Genomic DNA, 23466 nt, shown 5'->3' on the forward strand with positions numbered 1-23466 from the left:
TTTCTAATATCCAACCTAAACTTGCCCTGGCGCAACTTGAGGCCATTTCCCCTCGTCCTGTCACAAGTCAGTAGTGAGAAGAGACCTGCCCCACTCTCACTGTAAGAACCTTTCAGGTACTGGAAGATGGCTTGTTTGACTGGAAGACGGTTTGTTTGTTTGTTTAATAAATGCTCACTTTTTCTTTAGAAGTCAAGTATTTGTTTAATGGGAATATGAGTTTCTATCTCTTTCCTGTGAGGGAACACTCCTTTATTATTGCCATGGCAGTAGTTGAAGTCTAAACTGATGACTTAATTTACCCACGAGTCAATTGAACAAACAAACAAAAAAAAACCCAGCAAAGTTTTTATATGTTTTTAAATGCTTGTTATTAAAATGCAGTTTTACAAATTACAGGCAGGCTGGCACCTAATTTTGCCATCGTGTGTGACTTTAAAGGTTTAAGAATGCTCTGTTTATATAAAAGGCTCCCTGGTTGTAGGCTGCTAGCATTAGCGCAAGCACAGATTGACATGATTTAGCTGTCCTAGAAAGTGAAGAAGAGCCTCTAATTCTCCCTCTTTTCTGGAATGTGTGTTTATTGCTGCTGTTTTTATATTCATGGGATGAACTATTCATAAGCTTAATTACGAAACAATATACTTGAGATTGATTAATTCTAGGATACTGACAGCTCATTTTGCAACTGCGCCCAGTTAATGTTAGTGCAACCACATAATTCCTGAGTGATGCAAGAGGAAAATGCCTGAAATCTAGGAAAACCTGTTATTTTGTAAAAACAGGTTGGTGCCAAATACAGCTTTGTTAAAAAGTACACGTGTTCACAGGTTTGGTGTCATCGCATCTATTGAAGAGACTAATTTTATTTGACAATTTGGAACACTGTGTGCATGAAAACCTGCTTGTGAGCTGATGCCTGTTCTCTGATTTAACACTGATAATTATTTATGAATTGTTCTACAAATCTCGAAGCAGTGGATGAGACATAGTAGCATAGAAGTAAGCTTACATAACTGCAGTAATTTTCTTTTAATGAATAGGAGGAGCTGCTTCCATTTTGCATTTGGAAGCGATAGTGTAGTGTGGAAGTTGGAGGAGGAAAAGAAATGAAAAGAGAGGAAACAAAAAAATGATGACGTTGTGTGTTCTTTTGTTGCTTGTTTTGTTTAGTTTTTATAGAGACTTCTAAAACATAAAAAGTTGGCGAAGCTGACTGATATGCTGGAGCAAGGAGGTGAATAGGGCATATTCCAAAGGTGTTTAGAAGTATGGGAGTACAGCACAGGCTTTTATAAGTGGCTTTTGAAACTTTTGCTTTGGTGGGCTGACAGATGTATCATATTGCTTCCAGTTCCTAATGTGAGATCAGTAAATGCAATGTACAAATTCTGTTTTTTTTCTATTGCATAACTTAAAATGCAATTAAAATGGTCTGTACCAGCTTTCTCATGGGAGGTCCTCCTGCTGTTCCTGTTGGCTGCACTGTGGTTGGTGTTACTGCTTAGCATGTTCCTGTGGAATCAATAAAGCTCACTTGTCTCCCCTCTCCCCAGGAGTCTTTTGGGCTGGATTTGAACTGATGTGTGGGAAGCTATGCCAGGTGCTGTGCTGGGTGTGTGGGATGGTAAGGGTAGCTGCAAGGAAGCTGGCTGGTGAGACCTGTGCTTGGTGATGACAGAGCAGTGCAGCTGTTGTGAAGCTGTGGTGCAGCTGAGACATGAGTGGATGTCTGCTTGTCCTGACCTAATACAGACGTGATTGAGATGGTAGTGACTCAGCTATCACAGAAGAACTTGTTGATGGGCCTGCTGAGATTGTAAAGGTATTAGTACACTTCACTGTCGTTTTGCATTAAGTTTTGGCTGCAGTTGGGTGACAGTCCTGTACTATGCAAAGTGAAACTTCAGCTAAGGGTCTTAGTCCACTAACAAGATCTCTTAATTATGCTTAAGACTTAAAAGGGTTAACTTTCTTGATTTTTAACAACGGATTTGAGTCATTCAAGAATTAAAACACTGTCAGTTGTTCATTTTTTTAAATTTTTTTATTTTTTAACTTCTAGGTAACTTAATTATTCTGTATTTTATTTTCTTGCACGCAGTTCCTCTCTGAGAGTTAAGTTACAGTGTCTTCTTTGGCTTCTGTTAAAGTCAAGTCTGTTGAGATGTGCAAACAGCTTTATGCAGTCAAAATCTCTGTTTCCCCTTCTGTCTCCTGCTTCCCAGTGCAGGGTGTGACAGATGGGTGGGCTGAGCTCTGCAGGTGGTGTGGTGGAAGCTAGTTGAGGAGATTGGAGCTGTTCTGGCAGCCAGGGGCACTGTAAGCCCCTTAGGGACAGATTAGTGTGTTCTCCTTGGCCCTGTGCTGATAGGAAGCAGTCGCTGAAGTAATGAAGCTCCTTTGGTTATGTAGTAAAGGGTAAGAAAAAACACACAGAAGGGTTATTAACCTATTATTTTATAGGACAGTAATTAGAAAAGTTGAGCTGACCAATGACTCTCCCTGTTAAGAACCACTTATTTCATCAAGAACTGTTCAAAAGAAATACATACATGCTGTTATGGTTAGTGAGGTTAGGCTGGCTTTTTGAGGATCTTCCTCCTTTTTAAGTTTGGTAAGGTTCTTTACCACTTCCTTGCAAATTCATTCAGTTTCTGCTTCTGTGAGGTACTTTTGGCATTACTGTGAAGAGGCAATTCAAAGAAAACCATAAACCTGGTTTGTGCTTTTTCTTCCTTAACTATCATTTTTTGTAAGTTGCCTTCTGCACAGGTGATGAATGCTGCTCACCCAGCTAGGAATGGGTTGGAAGATCTCTTTAGAGAGAGGAAGCTGTTCCCTGGATGCAGCAGACATTGATTCAGACAGGGAAAGAAGGCAAGGCTTAGCAAAGCCTAAGGTACCATAATGTGCAGAAAGGTTCCTACATTGTCAGGAACCCAGTTTTAAAAGGTATTGTTCTAATTTGTGACATTTGTCAAAGGTTAGGCATCAGAAGAAGTAATCAGTAGGTTTTTTAAAACTGATTCCTCAAGCATCTTATTAACCTGTTCTGCTTCAGACTTTGTGATCATGGTCAATTAGTAACCATAAAAAAGCATCGTTTTATTACTCAATAGCTGTGTTCTTAGCATATTTAGAAAGTTACTCTTTTAAAAAGACAAGAGAGCAGACTGGTTTTGTTGCCATTATTAAGGGCCAGCTGACAACTTGAATTATGGTTTAGTAGGGGACGTAGAATCACTTTGTTAAGAAGTAAAAATCAACCTCTCCGTTGAAATATCTGGTAATGTGCAAGGTGAGATACAGTGGGAGATTTACAGGGCTGGAGGGAAAAGAGGAACCCAACACACTGCACACACAGCGAGTTAGTTGTCACTGAAAGCTGTGGATGTAGAACTCTGCTTCAGGCTATTTTTGTATTAGCAGTTTGCCATTATTTTGGTGGCTAATTGTGTGCACTGGTTTTATTTTTTTTCTTAATTGTCATTTTTTTCTTAATGGTCACTTTTTGTTTTGAGTGGATGAAGTTGAAACTAATTAGCCTTATGCTGCACATTCCTCATGCAGGTGCAATAGCTGTGCCAGGTTTAGTTATATTTTGGAGGCTGAGATTCTGTTGTTATGCTGATTTTTCAACCTGGTAACTCTTTCAGCTGCTAAACATGTAAAAATGTGCAAATCTGTGGTTTTCCGTGAGCATTTGAGCCAACATCAGGGAATTGGTCAAAAAGAAATTGTGTGCATTTAGTGGAATCTTTATAAATGGAGTCATTTTTGATGGTGTTTCTTACACTTTGCATCATCCTACCATTTTAATGACATGCTTTAAGTTGATTATTTCTATCTTTAGTATACTTGAGATTTTTGAGTTACTTTAGGTTCTTGCAACAAGTACCTACCGCAAAAATCAAAGCAGGGAAAATACATCTACTGAAGTAGATTTAGTCACTTTCTTATTCCTGAAGAAGCCGTCGTTTCTGGTTTGTGGCACAGTTGTTCAAGTTCTCGATTGGACCTGACTTTGATTTTTAGAATCATGTGAAATCACGATGATTTACTAAATGTGTTTTTTTTCTTCCTAAATGCAGCCTGACTAGTGTAAAGTGGTGAATTTGCTTCCTTTTTAAAGGCATTCAGAAATCAGCCTTTTCACTGATGACAGTGCAAGCTGTATTTAGATTGCAGTTGTAGTACTGCGATTTTCTTTTTATGGTGACTGGAAATGAGAGAGGACAATAATGAAAGCAATGTGGGAGGATGAAAGCAGGTCAGAAAAGGGAGAGGGAGTTTCTAATTGAACCAGTGACCTCCAGTGAGAGGGCGTGACTAAATGAACCATTTTTTTCTATTGTATTTATGTCCTATAATTTGAAATAGTGCCAGAAGTGTATACAGTGGTGTACAGTAGAAGATTTGCTTCATGCACATAACATGTTCCCTGTGCTTGAGAACTTGGTGAGGATACAGAGCGGTACAGGATCATGCAGTACAGAGATGTGAGAGTGCGTGGTTGGTGGCATTCGCCTTGGAGCAGGTGGGTCTTTTTTCATTTCCTTGAAGGAATGCTTAGTGTATCAGCCAGAAATGTGTGGATGCGAAATTTTAATGGTTTTAAAAGTAGGTCAAACTCCTGATCTTCAGAACAAAGTCTTTATAGTAACATTTATTACGACAGACACTCTGTTTGGGTTCAGGGCTTAAGTACTGCTGGCTGGTGGAAGCGTGAGCCTGTTGATATCTGTGCCATGCTGCTGGTTCTTGTGTTTGTCCTGAATGATGTGCCAGCTTGGGGCCTTCTGCATGGCTGAGGAAAGCCTGGTGCTGATGGCTGCAGCAGCTCTGAGGGATGGTGCTTCTGAACACCACTGCACCTGGAGGACAATCAATGGGGAAGACAGATGTCACTTTTTCAGTAGCTGCTGTACCTCATATATGTGATCTTACTGAAGAAAAAAGAGCCTCTGAAATGAATCAGATATCTTTGGTTACAGGTAGTTATATCTTATTACATAAATCTAGGCTTGTTTACTGCAAATGAAAGAAACGCTCTTAAAGTGTATAAATTACTACAGAGTAATGAGTCTTCAGTGTCTTATGTATCTTTCATGGAACTGAATAATGGCCAACGTGATATTTTGATTGAGGAAGTAGTACAGCAACATCATCTGTGGTTCTGCAAAATGGAAGGAAATAATAGAAGACCATAACGTGTTTAAGGTATGAGTAGTGTAATGAATGAAAAACCCCTTTCTCTAAAATGCTGTTAAGATCAAGCCATGGTGTAGGTTAGGCCATACTAGGCTATATGGCTTTATGTGATGACAAACCACAAAGATCAGTGGTAGCAGAGGAAAAATGCATGCGAGATGTTGAGGGGTGAGGAAAGTGACTCTGTGTGGAGCTGTGTGAATAGTAAGGATGTGTGGAATCGTGGGCTGAGTGAATAGAGTGACTGAGAAAATCATTATTTCTGTCCTGTCGTTTAACAGTCTAAATTTGTTTTGGTTCTTTCTTGTTAGTTGATGCTCGTAGTGCGTTGTTTGTTTAGCACTGAGTGTTACTGGTAGTACAACTTTCTCTTTCACTTTGTGATCTGACCTGTGGGTAGTGAACATACTGTCATTTTGGAGAAGATGAAATTTTCCTTCAGTAGATCTTTGTTTTGACTGTTTTTATTGTTTGTTTTATTGGCTGTTTGCATCCGTGTAAAAGTTAAGTGTGAAATGTTCTATTTGAACATGAATATTACTAACTGCTTGTGTTTTCCCCAACTTAACTGAGTTATGTATCCAGTTTTGTCTTTTGTTTTAGTCACTTAAGAACTCCATCCTTCAGGCTGGCTGAGTTGTTGGTTTTTTGGTGTTCATCCTCCAGAGCATCACTTTCTCAGTTGGCAATTCATAACAATACTGCATTTCCAACCTCAATAATAATCAGTAGAAATGAGCTGGACGTAAGCAATCAAACTTATCAGGTACCACCCGTAGCAAACATTAAAAATGATGTGAATCAACAGATATATTTAATGTGTAATTAGGAGACCAAACACAGAAGAAACCACTGTATGAATTTTTTTCTCTCTGCCAGTTTATGCAGGATCACAAGTGGTCTTCTTTAATACCTAGGAATTCTCTTAGTGTCTGTGAAACCAACAGATGGAATATTGCTGTCTAGTGATAGATGATCTTTTCTCTGGGGAGTCGTATTCTAACGTCTGTGAGGAAAATATGGTTGTGTAGGTGTGTGCAAGGAAATATTTTTCAGTATTTGCATATTGTCTTCACAGAAGTTCACAGGAAAGTAGATTTACACAAAAAAGTTCTGTTTTTAAACCTACATCTGCTATTCTTATAATGTTGATGCAGCTTAAGTTGTTGTAAATGGTAAAGTGTAGAAAATTGTAAGTGGGAAATGTAGAAGCTAGAAATATAGAAAGACAAAGTGAGGCTGACCCAGAATAGTTGTCTTGCTATGTAGATTGCAGTATACTACTAAACCTTTATGAAATGTTTCTTACCCACTCTTGTTGCATTTAATGGCTTTTGGGGTACCACCTATTCTGTAGAAATTAGAGTTGCTGGCACTTGACTTTAACCTCTCATCAGGCTTCACTGTCACTTCACGCTGTTGGAGAGCAGAGGTTAGAATTTCTTACGTTCTTTCTTTCTGGCTTGCCTGGTATATTCTGAAATGTCTCTAGAGATGTTATAAAAATCTGAAGATCTTTTCATTATGTTCCTCCTATTTCAAGCCTTGTTTCCCCCAGACCTCCTCTGAGGAAGTAAAACTTTCTTTATGTATTCAATTTGGTATTCTTAATCATTGCTATCCCCTAATAAGTACCTTGTACAAGTCTCAAAGCCAATTATTTGACAGCTTTGTTTAAGGCAAGTGAGACTTGCCACTTAATCAGTTTGTGGGCCTTATGCTGTCCTGGATTAGTGATTGTTGTATTTAATGTCTGACAGTGTTGAGAGGTTTGTGCTTCAGGAGCTGGAACTGTTGTATTTAACAGCCATGGGATAATTCTTTGGTGGGTTTCCTTCAGATCCCTTGTCGGTGGATTGTTTCCAGAATCCATACTGAGGGATTACGGCCATCTAACTACAGCTTATTAAAGAGTTCCTATGAAATATTCTGCAAGTGCTGTGATACACGCTGTCATAGAGCCAGACAAATCAAATATCAGTTTTGCTCTTCAGGAGAAATGGTAGGTCTTTGCTCTACCAGTCTAAAACACCAGCAAGTTTTGAAGGTCCAGTTGGAAATGGTTTGACAGCTGGACATTTGGGAGTGAGACTTTACCAATGAATGGGTACTTTGTGCTTGTTTGAAATCTCACTCTTGGTTCCTGTGCAGAGAGCATGAGGTTTTCCTTTAGTTTTCCCGTTATACTGGGTCTGGCTTGGCTGGAGTTAAGTTACTTCCTAGCAGCTGGTATGGTGCTGTGTTTTGGATTTGTGACCAAGACGATGCTGATAACACAGCAGTGCTTTAGCTGTTGCTGGCTGGTGTTTGCACAGTATCAAGGCCTTCCTGCTGCTTACCCAGCCTTGCAGACTGGGAGTATGCAAGAGGCTGGGAGGGAACATGAGCAGGCAGATGACTGGAACTAACCAAAGATGTATTCCTTACTACGTAATGTCATGCTCAGCAATGGAAGGGAGAGGGGGACTTAAGCAGTTTAGACCTTTTGTGTGGGAGCTTGCTGTGCATCCATCAGCCTGTGGGAGATGGCAAGTGATTGCCTTTGCATGGCTTCTTTTGTTTTCTCTCAGTCTTCCTCTGCATTTCCTTCATATATCAAACAATATTTATCACAACCCACAAGCTTCCTTGCTTCTTATTCCTCCTTTCCTCTTCTCCTGTTCCACTGGGAGTTGGGGGAAGATAAGCAAGCAGCTGTATGGCACTTAGTTCCCTGCTGAGGTTAACTTACAATACCCATGAAGATTCTTGCGTGAGGCAAAATAAAGAGTTGCCCGTGCGAGTTATCACTACAGGGATATCTGCTATTGTGTGTTTGGAGTTCTCTGGGGTAATTCAGATGTTTTGCTTTTATTTTCAATAAGGCATTTCTCGTGCTTCATTTTCCATAATGTGCTTCTCAGGCCCATTCTCATCTAGCAAGTCACAGCTTGCAGCTCATGTCTTCCCATTTTCAGTTCTCTTCCCAGTATTCCCCCAATGCTGGCCTCACCAACACACTTTCTCTCTGCTTAGCTGTTATTCCTACTGTATTCAAATTTGACAGCTCCCTTTTTCTTTTTCCCTCTCTGGAGACCATTATTTACTGTAAGATCCATAGCATTCACGCTGTATGCCAAAAAGCATGTCAGACTATAGACTAAGTGAAGACAGAATTCTTAAGGTGAATTGGTGAAGTTTGTCTCTGTCTGGTTGTTGTGGAAGTATTTTTTTCTTTTTTCTTTCTTTTTTTTTCTTTCTTTTTAAGGCTAACCAGCTCAGTGAATAAAGGTAAATGGACTTTCTCAAGGGCTGTAAAAAGTTTGTTCTTACTGAAAGGCTGGTGCTGGGAAAATGCAAAGCTCGTATTCTAGGCATGAGGGTGCTTGAGCAGTTTAGTGACCACCAGTTTTCAAAGTTGAGACTAAAGCAGCATGGGATCTTACCATGGGTTTGTTCTTCCAAATGGCAGAAAGTAGTTATTTTAATTATTTTTTCTTCCTAAGCCTCGAAATGCAGTCCTGGGGTGGGGGGGTGGTCAGAACAGTTAAGGTTAGCAATAGAAAGATTGTTGATAACAGAGGAAAGTTGGGTACTGTTAGTTGAGTCATAGAGGAACAGGTGGATTTTCTTTGTGTTTGTGCTATTGTGTAGATGCTAGAAACACTGGAATTTCCCATCCTTTCAGCAATGGAAAACTATATAATGTGTTGTATCTGAGTGAGGGATTCCAAGTAGGATTTGACATTATCATATTTTCTGAAAACATTTGAAATGCATTGTGTATTTTGTGTCTTGTTTTACCTAACCTGAGAATATTAAAGATTGAGCAAAGCAAGGTTAATATTAGCACACTTCTTTATTTCCACAGTTACCTGAGAGGCAGGCAGGTGTAGCATGTAAAGGGAGTAAGTTTGTTTTGCACTACTTGCACTACTTCTCAATGGAGAAGTTTACGTAGTGGGAAACGGAATGAACAGGGAAACAGGGCTAAATAAAGATAGATTCGGAAAGAGGGATGATTTGGGTCATGATGTATAAGCAGTTATTTCTGTAGTGCAGAACGTACAAATGAAATTAATTTGTGCAAACTATCATACATGAAGTAATAGAATATGAAGTGGTGTTTGGAGAAAATACAGAACTGGGAAAATAGTAGTTTGAACAGGTGTATCTGATTAACAGCAGATTATGGCAAGCCTAGTGCTGGTCTCGTGTTTGCAGTGCAGTAGGTTGGGAAGACAGGTTGAGCTGAATGAGTTCTGTGAATTGTAGTGGTAACTTGACTGTATGTCGAGCATTTCAGTACAGCTGAAACAGTACTTAGTCATGGAGAGTAAAGTTGGAAAAAAAAGTAAACATTCAATTATATGGAGTTTACAATTAGATTTACAAATGGCATCTTTTTTGCTTGTTTAATAACCACTGGAGGGAAGAAAAGATGTATTAGTAGTTTGCATATTTTTTTTTATCCACCAATCTGCATATTTTTCAAGGTGTAAAGTAAGAGTAATGCTGAATGTAAAAGGAAATCTCAAAAAAGTGAAATCCAAGAGAAATCTGAAATGAGAAAAATGTTGCAATCTCTGCCAAGTTTGTCAGATACCCTTTTGAAATAACTGAACTGGCTCGGATTTTAACATGCCAGTCAAATGTGAAGGGTTAAAGTAGCAGCAGTCACAGCTTATACAGTGCCTGATGTTTAGTACAAAGCTTCAGATAATGTGTTTCTTGTGCTTGCAAATTGTTAGCATCACAAAATAAAAAAGCCTTCTGCATGGCAGTTGCTGTTTGTTTGTTTGTTTGTTTTTTGTTTGTTTTTCTCTTTTGGTCATACCATTAATACAAGTATCTATAGCAAAATGTATGGAAAGAGCAAACCAGATGAACAATTAAATGTGTGAGAGCTGCTCTGAAAGTCTGAAGGTAATTCCTTGTATCTTATGATGTTGGCTCATGATGTCAGGCAGGTATTGGTGTTATGATAGTAGAGGTTAAACCTTCCCACCAGTGTTCTGTTCCATGTTGTTGCCATGTGGCAGATGGCAGCAGAGGGCAGTAAGACCAATGATGTCTGTCATGGAGGTGTGTGTGAAGCAAAGGTGTGTCGTTGAATTCTGCTGTGAGGAAAAATTGGTGCTGACTGACATTCATCAACTCTTTCTGAACGTTTATGGAGACCCGACACTGGATGTTGATACAGTGAGATGATGGGTGGTGTGTTTCAGCAGTGGTGACAGTGATGTATTGGATAAATCATGTTCTTGATGGTCATGCACGCCGCAAAATGAAGCCCGTCTCGATCAGCTCGTTGCTGCCTATAAGTGGTTTGTGACCTGGCAGCTGTGGATGTGGCTGAGTGTTGGCTTCTGTTTATTGGAAACAATGTGGCAACACTGAAATATCACAAGCTCTTTGTGCCAGGTCCCATGAACACTTAGACAGGAACTGAGAAAACACCCTACACAAGTATGTCTGGACCTATTAAACTGAAACAGTTTCCTAGATCACATCATCACCAGTGATGAGACATGGTGTAACCACTACAAGCCTGAGTCAAAAGGGCATGTTAAACATGGAGTTTAACATTTGAATTCCCCTTTGAAGAGAAAGTTCAAGACAGCCCTCAGCAGGAGGTAGAGCACTGTCTTTTGGGAAAGTGGTGATCCTTTTGGATTTCTTGGTAGCCGAACAAACCATCAACTCTGACCACTGCATCACAATGGTGACTAAGCTGAAGACTCAAACTTCCAGTCAGGCCAGAGAAAAAGACAACCTTTGTCTTGCAACACAGTAATGCCAGGTCTTGTACCAGTTTGAAGACCATGGAGCAGATCGCCGATCTTGACTGGACTGTCCTACCACACCCACCATATGGTCCAGGATTTGACTCCTTCAGTATTCTGTCTGTGCTGATGAAAGATGAGCTGCATGGGCAACATTCTCCTAGTAACAGCACCGTCATAACAGCTGAGAAACAGTGGGTCACCTCCCCTCATGCAGATTTATGAGTGTAACATACAGGCTCTCGTTCATTGCTGTCCAAAGTACACAGCTAATGGTAGTGACTGTGTTGAGAAAAAGTGTTCTATAGCTGAGAATTTGCTCTATCAAGCAGTGCTATTATGTGCATTTTATCTGTTGTTATTTCCGTGGAAATAAATAGGAGGCATTACTTTTAGAGCAACCGATGTAGTACACCTGATACTTCCTGTCTTGTATCATGTCTTATTTATATATCTTACATTGTGCAATGCGACTAAAAAGTTGGTATCCTGGATATAGGAGCTGATGTGGGATATATTGCGTTCATGTCAGGATGTGGGATGGTACAGGAATCTGCTGGTTATTAATATCAAGGGTGGGATGCACAAGGAACGGTTGTTGGTCAGCATCTCTGTTCACTGGTGACATTGACAGGGCCTGAAGGAATTGTGCAGAGCTTTGTCAGGTTGGGAAAAGATTCTTCACCACAGAGTGGTTTGCTACTGAAACAGGTTCCCCAGGGCAACAAGCTGACTGAGTTCAAGAAGTGTTTGGACCACTCTCAGACATAAAGTTTGAATTTCGGGTAGTCCTACAGGTAGCCAGGAGTTGGACTCAGTGATCCTTGTGGTTCTCTTCCAACTGGGGATGTTCTGTGATTCTGTAAGGTGACATTATTGAAGAGGTAGTAGCTGAGTTTATTTACAGAGTCAAAAATTGATCCACAGTTAAGTATGTGTAACTACCTCCTGTCATACCTTGCTCCATATGCACAGTGAAAGAGTTGCAAAAGATTCACCGAACTCACTTTGCATCTGTTCAGAAGATTCATGTTGCTACAGGCAGCACCTCTGTTCACGAGGTGATTAGAGTGAAATCATTAACTTCAGTTTGGATGAGCAGGCTGGGGGAAGCTGGCATGTGGCTGATGGCAGTGCATGCAGTGATTGGAGCTCTGTTTCTGCTCCTGTTGGTGGGCTGCAAGAGGGACCCTTGTGCATCTCTGGTGTGACTTGATGCTTTCTCTGCCTCTGAGGAAGGGACCTGTTGGTACTTAGAGGATGGGTTTTATTATGTTGCAGTAATTGCAGCTGTTCTGTGTCTGTGTAGGTTAGTTGTTTGTACAGTTTAAGATTGTAATTAGTGTGCTTACAGGGAGAATTAATCTACTGTTCCCAGAACTGTGCATGAGTAGATGTTGCCTTAAAGAATGAGCAGTCCTGTCTGTGGTTTCTGTGTCACACAGTTTTGAGGTGTCCTTGTCTCCTCTTCTTGGATCAGAGCAGTTGGCCATGATGCAAACAAATACCGTGTGCATATTGCCTCCTTTGCTCCATGTAGGCACCTCTTACTTTTTTTCTTTATGAATTAAAAGGTGCAGAGTGATTGAAATGAAAAATGTCATTCTATTCAGAGTGAGACAGCTAACCTATAGGGTTTTGTTTGTCTGTGGAGAATAGCTTAAGGGTAATCTGTTGTCTAGTCAGTGAGTCACGGAGAGATGGATCCTCTGCCATATGTACTGCTCCCACATTTCGGAGGGGACAGGAGCCACAGGGGGGTGGGCGCACAAACACCTTCTGTTAGCTGGGGGGTGGGGGAGGTGTCAGTGGCTCTGATGTGCCTGGGAGGTGAAGGTCAGCAGACCTGCAAAGGATAGATGGTGGGAGGCATTGAGGTTTGGGAGCCTAACTTTCTCATTATAGCACCTGCGTGTGCATATAACTGGCACTGTTGCTGAAGTTCAAAGCTGTTAGGAATTTATAGTTTTCTGCATAACAAACATGACAACGTGTTTTTTGTGTATTTCAAGTTTCAAGATCTGCTGGACAAGTTGTGCAGCAAGAATTTGTCATTGTTTTTTTTTAATTTAAAATAAGGTAAATAAGTGAGCAATACACCGACAGAATGTGAACAGAGCTGAAATCAGTTCAGATGCATTTAGTTTTGTTGATTGAACTGAAAACAAACATAAACAACCCAAACCATTAATTTGTCTTAATCCTCTACTTAGTTCTTCTGTGTAGAGTGGACATGAAGACATGGAGAGTAACTTAAAGCCCTGCTGAATGGTCTTGTCTCTGCCTTTTCAGCAGAGTCTGTTTTGCTTACCAATATAAATTACATTAGCTGTGTATTTACACTTCGCACATCTGGAGAATTACTGAAATGAAATTGGGATGAATCGAGTCATTCAGGGCAGATGGACTGTGCAAATGGTTAAACGATGCAAGGAGAAGTTCCCCGTTGTAGCTCTTGTCCTGGGGAGCCTCCAGCGCCGATGTATGGAAATATCAGCAGTAGGTTTTTCATTATCCAGGAAGCACGAAGGGAAAGATATGCCCGCGTATCAAAGAGCTGGGCAAGTTGCAGCGATATTTACGAGCACTGGCAGCAGATGCATTCTCTTATACCCCAGTTTATTTTTAGATAGAAAAGTGTTAAGCTAAGCCTGTTAGATGTTGTCTTAAAGCTGATAAGTGCTTTTTTTTTTCTTTCCCCTTTTCTTTGTCCTCATTTTAGCTTGTGGTTATACTTCCTTAGCAGGTTGAGCAGATGTACATTGCAGATGTACATTGCTGCTACAGCTTTACTTTTTATTTTTGCAGGACTTGTACCTGACTGTTTAATCTGAGGATGGTTTTTGTTAGTGCAAATGGGTCTGTCTGATGGAACTCAGTCTCAACTAGCGTAAGATAACTTTTGGAAAGCTTGCATAAAGATCATAGTCTCTCTCAAGAGCAATATAAAGGCACAAGAGGAAATACAGCTGCCTGAAAAACACTTTGTGACTAAAAGGCATTCAATATATAGCAGGATATTTCTTGCTTATTCTTTGCTACGTTTCACAAGAGGGATTGGATTGCTTTGTATAATTTTGTACGAGCGCGCGTGAAATACTTTGCCATTCTTTTTTGTAAGAGGAAGTAAGGAGAAGCAGGTTTCTAAGAAGTCACCCTAATAAGGAGAATTCACCACGATTTGCCAACTCAGCCTGTTAATTTCTGTTTGTAGATAATTGCTTTTTGCCTGTTCTTGTGGTCAGTGCTTTGGCAGAGAGCTTCTGATTATTTACATCACTGTGATATCTTAACGTTGCAAAAGCAGTTTAGAGAGAAAGTAAATGTAACTTGTGGGAAGTGTAATAAAAAGCCAGGAGTGAGATGCTGGAGACATCTTTAAAAATAATTTTAAAGTAAATGAAAGACTTGCGTAGTGTACAGCTAATGTAATGAAATACTCTTTTTTTTCATGGATATTCAGCAAAGAAATTTATCTGTTCTGATTAAAAAGTGCCTCTGCTTTTGTGGGAAAAGCAGTTGGAGGGAGGCATAGTCTGGCTAGAAAACCGCAAAGAAAATACACCAATACGTTTTTGGACATTGTAAAATCGGGACAATATTTCACTGAAAAACTGTGACTAAACATTTTGGTTTTAAAATTAACAACTTCTTCTTTTTTCAGGAAATTTGGAGAGCGACCTCAACCAAAACGGCTCACCAGGTAAGCGTTAAAACAGTTCATTTTTGAAGCAGTGTTCTCAAGTTCTCTATCTCCCAAAGCATTTCCAAGTTTAAAAAGAAAAAGGGAGTTGTTAATCCTGGAATTTAAAATGGGAAAGCTTTTAAAAATGTCGTTGTATGCAGTCTGCAACCAGAACAATTGAACAGTCACTAGTTTAATATGGTAATCAGAATGCCTTTATAATAAATTGTATTGACTTCGGATATCAGTTATTGTAGATTATCCCGCAGGATGTGAATCTGCTTAGTTTTAAATAACCAGGGATGAGCCAGATATCTTTTACTGGATAAAAGTAATTTGTGATGCAATACGAAATGGCATCACTACCAGAATTCAGCTATTATCTGAGTGCTGTCATGCTCCAGGTATGGGCAAAATTAACTCATTGCTGTCAAGGAGTGGCCTTAACCAATTTCAGATGAAACCTAAACAGAGCTAACATTGAATAGTACCATCATCAACTCAAAGAGGCTGTGGGGTAGTATGCCTCAACTCTTAGCTGTTTGAGGAGCATTTGTACTACATGCTCTTAAGTAGTCAGCACATATCAAACTCGAATAACACAGTCAGTGCAAGCTTTTACTGTTCTGTGCCATAAACTGTGCCCATCAGAAGCAGCTGCTGTGTTCAAAATCCTCTGCAGTGTGTAAGATTTGCATTTTTTTGTTTGTTTGTTTGTTGTGATAATATTGCTGTACAAAAACATGGAAACCCGTTATTTGTCTAGCCCCCATCTTTTTGAATAAAATTATAGAATCACAGAATCAGTTGAGTTGTAAGGGATCATTAATAGTCTTCTGGTCCAAGTGCTTGCAATGAACAAGGACACCTACAGTTGGATCAGGTTGCTCAGAGCCCCATCCAGCCTGACCTTGAATGTCTCTGGGGATGGAACATCCACCACTGCTCTAGGTAACCTGTGCCAGTGCTACGTTACCCTAATTCTAAAAAGATTTTTCCTTTCATCAGTTCTAAATCTCCCTTCTTTTAGTTTGAAACCATTTCTCCTTGTCCTATCAAATTATTATATTTAAAGTGTGGCAGGAAAACATATGCATTTCCATTGGGAATATTTCTCATTGCCTTTCTGGTTAAGCTTCAGGTTAGTTTGTTAAGTATTAAACTTGATTTCAATACAGAACAGTTCTGTACTGACAGAAGTGTGTCTTGTGATTGAACAAACGGTACTGTTTCCTGTTGACCTAGCTATTTTCAGGGGTATTTAAACATACTGGTTTAGGTCATAAATTGATTTTCATTTTGAGCATTAACAGCTGTTGGTGTCACCCTGAAGTTAATGACAACATTTACCTTCTGTGATTTTAAAACAATAACAAAATTGACTATTTAGTCACGTCATTTAACTTATGTTGTCAGGAGTTAGATTAGTGTAGTGACTCTGTTTTGTGAGCAGGATGCCAGGTAGATTTTTCAGTAGCATATAAACTTTGTACTTGATAAAGAGGACCTAGAAGCAAAAGCAGCCTAAATTCATTTCTCTGAAGAGAAAAATGCTAAAAATAGGAGCAGTCACCCGTTTTTAAGAGTACAGTTTTTCTGTAATGCTTTTTCTAAAAAAAAAAAAAACCCTTAAAATCATTTAGTTCATTCACTGTGAAATTATTCTGCTTTTCTGTATAAGCAGTCCTGTTCGCTTAATAATGTATTCAGCCTCATGTTAACTCTCCAGCGTAACATGGAGCATTTTTTCAGGCACGTACTTCTTAGAAAATGCAGAAACTTTCATTTTGTTGTACGAGTTCCTTGACAATAAAAATACCGCTTCCGTTCATACTGAGCTAGTTGTTTTTGCAATAAGATGTAAACTGCAATAGTAGAACCTTTGTGGAGAGGTTTGTGATTTAATAACAAAAGAAGCCTTGTGAGAATTGCGGTGTTTTTCTTTTATCAGTGGGAGGAGTTGGAGGGGAACATTCCTAGTTTTCCTAGGAGCTCAGATTGTACAGATACGCTGTAGCAACAGATCAGTAGAAGTGGCAGGCAGTGTTTGTTCCTAACACAGTGCTAAAGAAATATTAGGTAGCACCTAGCATTTTAGTGAGTGGATTGCTGGCTTTGGGCTGCTGTTTAATGGTAGTCAAGCCAAAGGTTTTTAGTAGGGCAGGCGTTATTAATTTAGTGTGACTGTGTTATGCATAGAAAAATTCAGATTGTCAGCTGAGAAGTTGCTAACCTAATTAAATGCAGCTAATATGTTAAATAAGAATAACTTCACAATGAAATACATTTTATGACTTAAAACATATTTGTATGAGATTGTAAATAGTGTCTATACAGTCTGAGGCATTCTTATAATTTATGCTGCCATGGATAAACATCAGTTCTATCAGTTTCAAATCTAAATAGATCAAGTTAATCCAATTTTGGGATCTTAGCTCCTATATTCCCCTGTACACAGAGAATGCAGCACACTGATCCCGGTATCAGGCAGGCATGGCAAATGCAAGAGTTTACAGAACGTCATCAGCAAAGCTGGTTTGTAATTTCCTCCTTTGTCCTCCCATAGAGTCATAGAGTCAGCAAGGTTGGAAAAGGCCCACAAGATCATCCTGTCCAACCATCCACCCATCGCTAATATTTCTCACTAAACCATGGCTCTCAACACAACATCTAAACATCCCTTGAACACCTCCAGGGTCGGTGACTCCACCACCTCCCTGGGCAGCCCATTCCAGCACCTGACCACTCTTTCACAGATGTAGTATTTGCTGATGTTTATCCTGCATCTCCACTGGTGCAACTTGAGACCATTCCCTCTCATCCTATCACCAGTTACATGAGAGAAGAGGCCAACCCCCAGCTCACTACAACCTCCCACCTCCCTTCAGGTAGTTATAGAGAGCAATAAGGTCTCCCCTGAACCTCTCCAGACTGAATGATCCCAGCTCCCTCAGCCACTCCTCTTAAGGCTGTGCTCCAGACCCCTCACCAGCTTAGCTGCCCTTCTCTGGACATGCTCCAGGGCCTCAATGTCTTTTTTTGCAGCGTGAGACCCAAAATTGAACACATCTACTTGCTTTCTTCCAACAAACTGTATGTGAGGGATTTCTTCTGGAAAAGTTCTCAACAAAATTTTGTTTTTATCTTCTGGATTTTTTTCACTGGAGAAATTTTGCTAAGACACCAAGATGTCGGTTTATTTTGGCATTTCAGACCTGTCTGAAGGGGATTCAACAGTTGGGTGCAGTTCACAGAAAAAAAATCCCTTTTCAGTAAAGTTTAATCTTTATGACTTCCTGTTAAATTCAGAGTTTGTTTCTATGGTTGATAACTTTGAAGATGAGCGTGCTGATGGGCATTCAACCTGCAAAAAGCTCCTCCAGGGACTTAAAAATGATCTGTCAGCACCCTTACACTGCTAAACCCCAGGGTGTTGAATTTGGCATGATGCTTCGTGAGCAGTTTAGATTGATATACAGAAGAATGATAGGGTGTATTGTTCTCTTATTTCTCTCAAGGAATGTTTTTTGGTGTGTCTGATGTAATTATAGCTTTTATATGTCTTCTGTCACTACAGTGATGATGAATGATAGAAAATCTTTTCTTTTTTTGTCTTGATTGTATGCAAGAAATTGAAATCTTGCTCTAGAAATCTAGAGCAAACAACAAAGAATTTAAACTTTTACTTATCTTTATAGCCAATAGAAAATTGACACGGATATGACAAAAGCATCGATTCAGTTAATAATGTTAAAAAAAAAGAAAAAGAAAAAAATAAAAGGCAAAAAAAAACCCACAATGTTTTCTATTCAGCCAATATAGAAAGTGTGTTCTAATCAAGTATTTAAAGCATGGCATTTTATAAAATCAGACATTGGAAGTCATGTAGTGAAGGACATTGAGATGGTTTTGTGTCACACGTTTTTTTTGCCTGGAAATTGTAATGGTAAGTATAAATGACCACAAACCACTGCTGCGGTGCTGTCTTGATACATGATAATTGCACAGCAAAAGGAAGCACAAAGAAACCCCACACCTATCTTGAACTTATTAAGGTACTGATAGATGTCTTTTTTTTTCTTTTTTTAATTCCAGGTGAATTTTTTTTTTTTATTTTTTATTTTTTTTGTCCTAAAGCTGACCTTGAGTTACTGTAATCATAAATAAAACCAGGTGAACTTTCAAAGCTTATTTTTTCTTTTAATTTTTAGGGAAGCAATGCGAAATTACCTTAAGGAGCGAGGCGATCAAACAGTACTAATACTCCATGCGAAAGTTGCTCAGAAATCATATGGAAATGAAAAAAGGTAAGTCCTTCTCTGACTTCCATCCACAATTCCAAATTAGGGATACTTGAAGTGTGTGATCTGATGTCCATTACAGAATTCCTCAGGTTGTACTGTAGTCAGAAGATGAAATGAGATTAAAAGTGTCCAGATAAATGCTACAGGCTACTCCTAAAAGGAGTCCAGTGGAGGGCTATAAAGATGATAAAGGACCTTGGAGCATCTCTCATGTGAGGAAAGGCTGATCAGTTCTTAACTACCTACTGATCAAAGGATCTGATCAGTGTTTATAACTACCTAAAGGGAGGCAAATGGATAATACCAGGCTCTTCTGAGTGGTGCGTAGTGATACAACAAGGAGTAATGGCCTAAAACTCGAACATAGGAAATTCCGTACAAGCACGTGGAAGAACTTCTTCATGATAAGGGTGATGGAGCACTGGAATAGGTTGCCCAGAGAGGTTGTTGGTGTCTCCTTCTATGGAGACATTCAAGACCCATCTGGATGCCTACCCGTGTGACCTATTGTAGGACACCTGCTTTAGCATTGGGGTTGGACTCGATCTCTTGAGGTTCCTTCCACCCTCTGCAATTCTTTGATTCTGTAATGTGATGTTCAAAGAGGTTCTTATTTACTTTGTTGTTTTCCTAAAAGGAAAAGGAAGGAAACCCATGTGTTTTCACCTTTCCTCATTTTTTATAGTAAAAAATGAAACTCCTAACGTGTATTCTTTTTAACTTTCCATTTTCAAGTCTGGAGTCAATATGGTGATTGTTGGTGGCTATTTGTGGAGGAATTTTTTCCCCCAGTTAGTTTCAAAGTGGTTTAAGTTTTGTTACAGTACAGTTTGCATAATAGGTAAAGAATAGAAGCTACAGGAAGACATGAGAATGAATGAATAAAAAAGATTTGCATAATTAAGACTCATTGTAGATGATTTGAGCAGATTACCCACCAGAAATGAGATGTGTGCCAGCTGGTAGGAAAGCAAATTTCTAAACGTGTTTGTGACTTCAGTCTGTTTCTTCTGGGTCCAGAGCAGTTTGTGTTGTGAAAGCAGGAACATTTTGCAAACCTGCCCTGTCTTTCATTATTCTTGAGATCAAATTGCATCAAAAGAAGGGCTAAAGTAAAAAGATAAAATGTATTTTTGATTTTGATTATTGAAAGTTTCATTGAAGTTTGGAAACCTTCAAGTGTTCTGAAGAACATTGGGCAGAGCCTCAAAATATTTGCCAACAGTGTCTGGAAGCTCATGTATACATTTCATAGTCAATGCTACCTTAAATTTCCATTGCCTGAAATATATGTGTATACCTCATTTGATGCTGCTGTAGTCACTTTGGCACAGTATTGCCTAAATTTTCAGGTATTGATAACACTCTGTAAATTAGTAATTAGTTTGTCACTGCTTGAAAACTGAAATTAGGTGGTTTTGCTGCCTCAAATTTGAGGAAACACAGTTCAGTTGCCTAACTTAGCAGCACTGTTTGTTCACAAGAGGTATCTCAGATTCACTACTCAGAAAAAAGGAAGCATGTCAGTGGAATTTAGAGGATTTCAGAGCTTTGCAAAATAAGTCTAGGAATGGAAATAGGTGTTTGTTATAGTATAATGATGATCTGATTGCCATTCTGGTACAGAGATGTAATAAATGCTTGGAATACATGCTGAGAAATCTCTTTTCAATTAAAACATTTCTATTTTTGCTGTATTACTAAGCCACCTTTTAGACTATCTCTGGTACAGTGCTGACAACTTTCTAATTGTTAGCGTGAGTTGTTGTCTAGATTGTCAGCATAAACAAAAATGCTGGTTATTAAATGTTTACATCCTTGTTTGCCCCCAAGATATGCACTTTGTGGAACTAATTAGCTTTTTTCTTTTTTTTGATTGCTTGTTTTATTCCTTTGGGTTTTTCATATTGCTGGGCTGAGAAGAGTTAGTAAAATTTTAAGGTTGCTTTTTACAACTGGTTCATCAGATTTTCACCCTTTTTATTGTAAATGGTGTTTCTGAAGTGAGTTGTTTTTGTGTACATCTCTATAGACAACCCTACCTGTTTAACAGGCAGAATTACATGTTTTCCAAAGTATGGCGTACATATAATCTAGTTAAGTTTTGCTCCATAACGAATAAGGTATGTTGTGCTATCTTTGTAAGTAAGCATTAAGTCACGATAAGCATTATTTCTCAAATAATGAATCCCCAAAGTAAATGTAAAGTCTAAATGTAACCATCGTGCATCTTCTGTTCCACTCTTCGGACTTTGCATGGCACAATTCAAAGTCCAGCACAATAATGATTTTCATGTGTTTTTATGAATATATAGTGAATTACTCTGAAAACTCTGTGTAACCTGCACAGATCTAGCACAATATGGTCTAATTTAAAATGTAAGTGAAGACTTCCTGTGTTAGATTGAGAATGCTTCTGATACTTGTCCCTAATTAATGGTGTGCTAGTGAAGGGAGAGTTCTTTGAGTGCACCTTGTTAGCCTAGCTCTTTCTGAAGTTAATGAAGTTTAGTTGAATTAAGAAGTTGTGTGATAAGAAGCCCACTGCTGGCCTTGGGCTGAATTTAAGTATTTTTGCCTAATGTTCCTTGCTGGGAAGCTGTCATTTTTCAAGTGATAGAGGCACTCAAATCACCTTTAGTCCTAATGAGTGTAGGTGTTTGACTTGTGCTTGTGTTCTCCCACTCACACGTACTTACTGTTGGCAGAGATTTCACTCTTCAGTGGTTATCCTACTAGTATAAAGGTCACAGTCTGAACAACATGAACATTCAACAGTTTGAAGGAGTGAAGTGTTTTGGATTCCAAGATGTGGTTTGTTGAAGGTTGTGGACCAGATTGGTACTTATGTGTTGTATGCTACTCAGTGTTCAAAAAAATTCTCACTGCTGATAAGCCTTGAGAATGTTCTAGTTGCTGTTAGTGAAGGAGCTTCTGCAATTTCTGCTCAAATGCAGAAATGCTTCATTGCACTGTGTTGTTGAAAGTGTAGCTTTTTCTAGTGCTTACCCCGTGTCTGTTCATTCAACTCCTAAGAAGGAAAGAAGGCTGTTGAGTGTTTTCATGCTCAAAATAATGTGGGTAATTGATGAACACATCTTCTGCCTTGACTGACTCCAAACTGACTGACTGGTACAAAGAACCATCTTCCCATCTTCCCTGCTGTTGTCAATGTGAAGTTAAAGGAGACAAGGTTGTAGGCACAGACTTCTGAAAGATGAATTCAAGAATGTCTTATCTTAGAGTCATAGAATGGCTTGGGTTGGAAGGGGCCTCAAGGATCATCAAGTTTCCAACCTCCTTGCCGTGGGGAGGGTTGCCACTGCTAGGTCAAGTACTAGGTCAGCTTTCCCCTGTCCAAACTGGCTTTGAACACCTCCAGGGATGGAGTTTAAAGCCATTCCCCCTTTTCCTGTCCTTATCTCTACCCTTGTAAAAAATTTATTTCCTTCCTGTTTATAACTTCCTTGTAAACACTGGAAGGCCACAATGAGGTCTCCCCACAGTCTTCTCTTCTCCAGACTAAGCAAGTCCAGCTCCTTCAGCCTGTCTTCATAGGAGAGGTGCTCCAGCCCTCTGATCATCTTCATGGCCTTTCTCTGGACTCTATCCAGTGTCTCAGATATTTTGAAAATAAATAAATGAAAATTGTGAACAGAATTCTGTGGTTTGCAAACTGAACTGAGTATATCAGAAGTAGTTAGCAAAGACATGAGCTGATTTTATTTTCTTTCTATCCCTTACAGCCTTGGTAAGTTCAGTAAGGGTGGCTTCTCTACTCATGTATTATATTTTCTCTGTATTTATTGGCTTTAGTTTGACTGAAGGGGTTGGGGGAATGTTTTTCTCTCCTTGGTGATTGTCTAATTAAAAACAATATTCCAGATGGTGCCCAAGACTCAAATCCATTCCACTTCTGCTTGTTACAGTTAAGGCTCAGAAACCATTAGAAATTATTTTGTTCTTCCCCTGAAGTCATTTGGAATAAAAGAGAGCATCCTTAGATACTTCAGTTTGGTGTTCTTGCCATGGAAAAACATTCACTTTCTGGTCTGATGGACCAGATCTGTCGGGGAAAAAAATAAGTTTACCAGCTTCCTTCTGTTTCCTGTACTGAGTTTTTAAGCTTAGTGACTTAATATGAGGTTGGTAATGCTGTGGCCTTTTCTTGGCTAAGTCACCTATGAAATTAGGCCCTTCAGAGAGGGCATTCTGTGGAAGCCCTGTTCTCCTTAAGTGTAGATCCCCTGATCCATCCTGGCTAACGTCAGTCACAACATCAGTTTAGTTTAAAACTACCCATAGTTTTAATTACACTGGTTACAAATCACTAGAAGATGTATAGTGGAAGCATCATACGTAAGGTAAACTGTGAATTCACAAGAGCATTAAGTACATGTTGTCATTAAACATATGAAGTATTTTCAGAGACCTGACATCCCAAAGCATTATCCTGGCTCAGTCAATCAACCATTGTGTTAAATCAGCTAACAGGACA

At 39.3% G+C, this 23466-nt stretch overlaps 1 protein-coding gene across 2 annotated transcripts in view; it reads left to right on the forward strand.

Moving 5' to 3' along the window:
- Window positions 1-23466, forward strand: part of RBPJ (recombination signal binding protein for immunoglobulin kappa J region) — a 91500-nt gene that overhangs the window by 51154 nt on the left and 16880 nt on the right. For both annotated transcript variants that reach the window (XM_072336314.1, XM_072336313.1), the window contains exons 2-3: window positions 14644-14682; window positions 18876-18971. In XM_072336314.1, coding sequence (XP_072192415.1) covers window positions 14644-14682; window positions 18876-18971 — 135 coding nt within the window. The remainder of the gene's footprint in view (window positions 1-14643; window positions 14683-18875; window positions 18972-23466) is intronic.

The sequence above is a fragment of the Excalfactoria chinensis genome, chromosome 4 (assembly GCF_039878825.1).
Source record: "Excalfactoria chinensis isolate bCotChi1 chromosome 4, bCotChi1.hap2, whole genome shotgun sequence".
Taxonomy (NCBI): Eukaryota; Metazoa; Chordata; class Aves; order Galliformes; family Phasianidae; genus Excalfactoria; species Excalfactoria chinensis.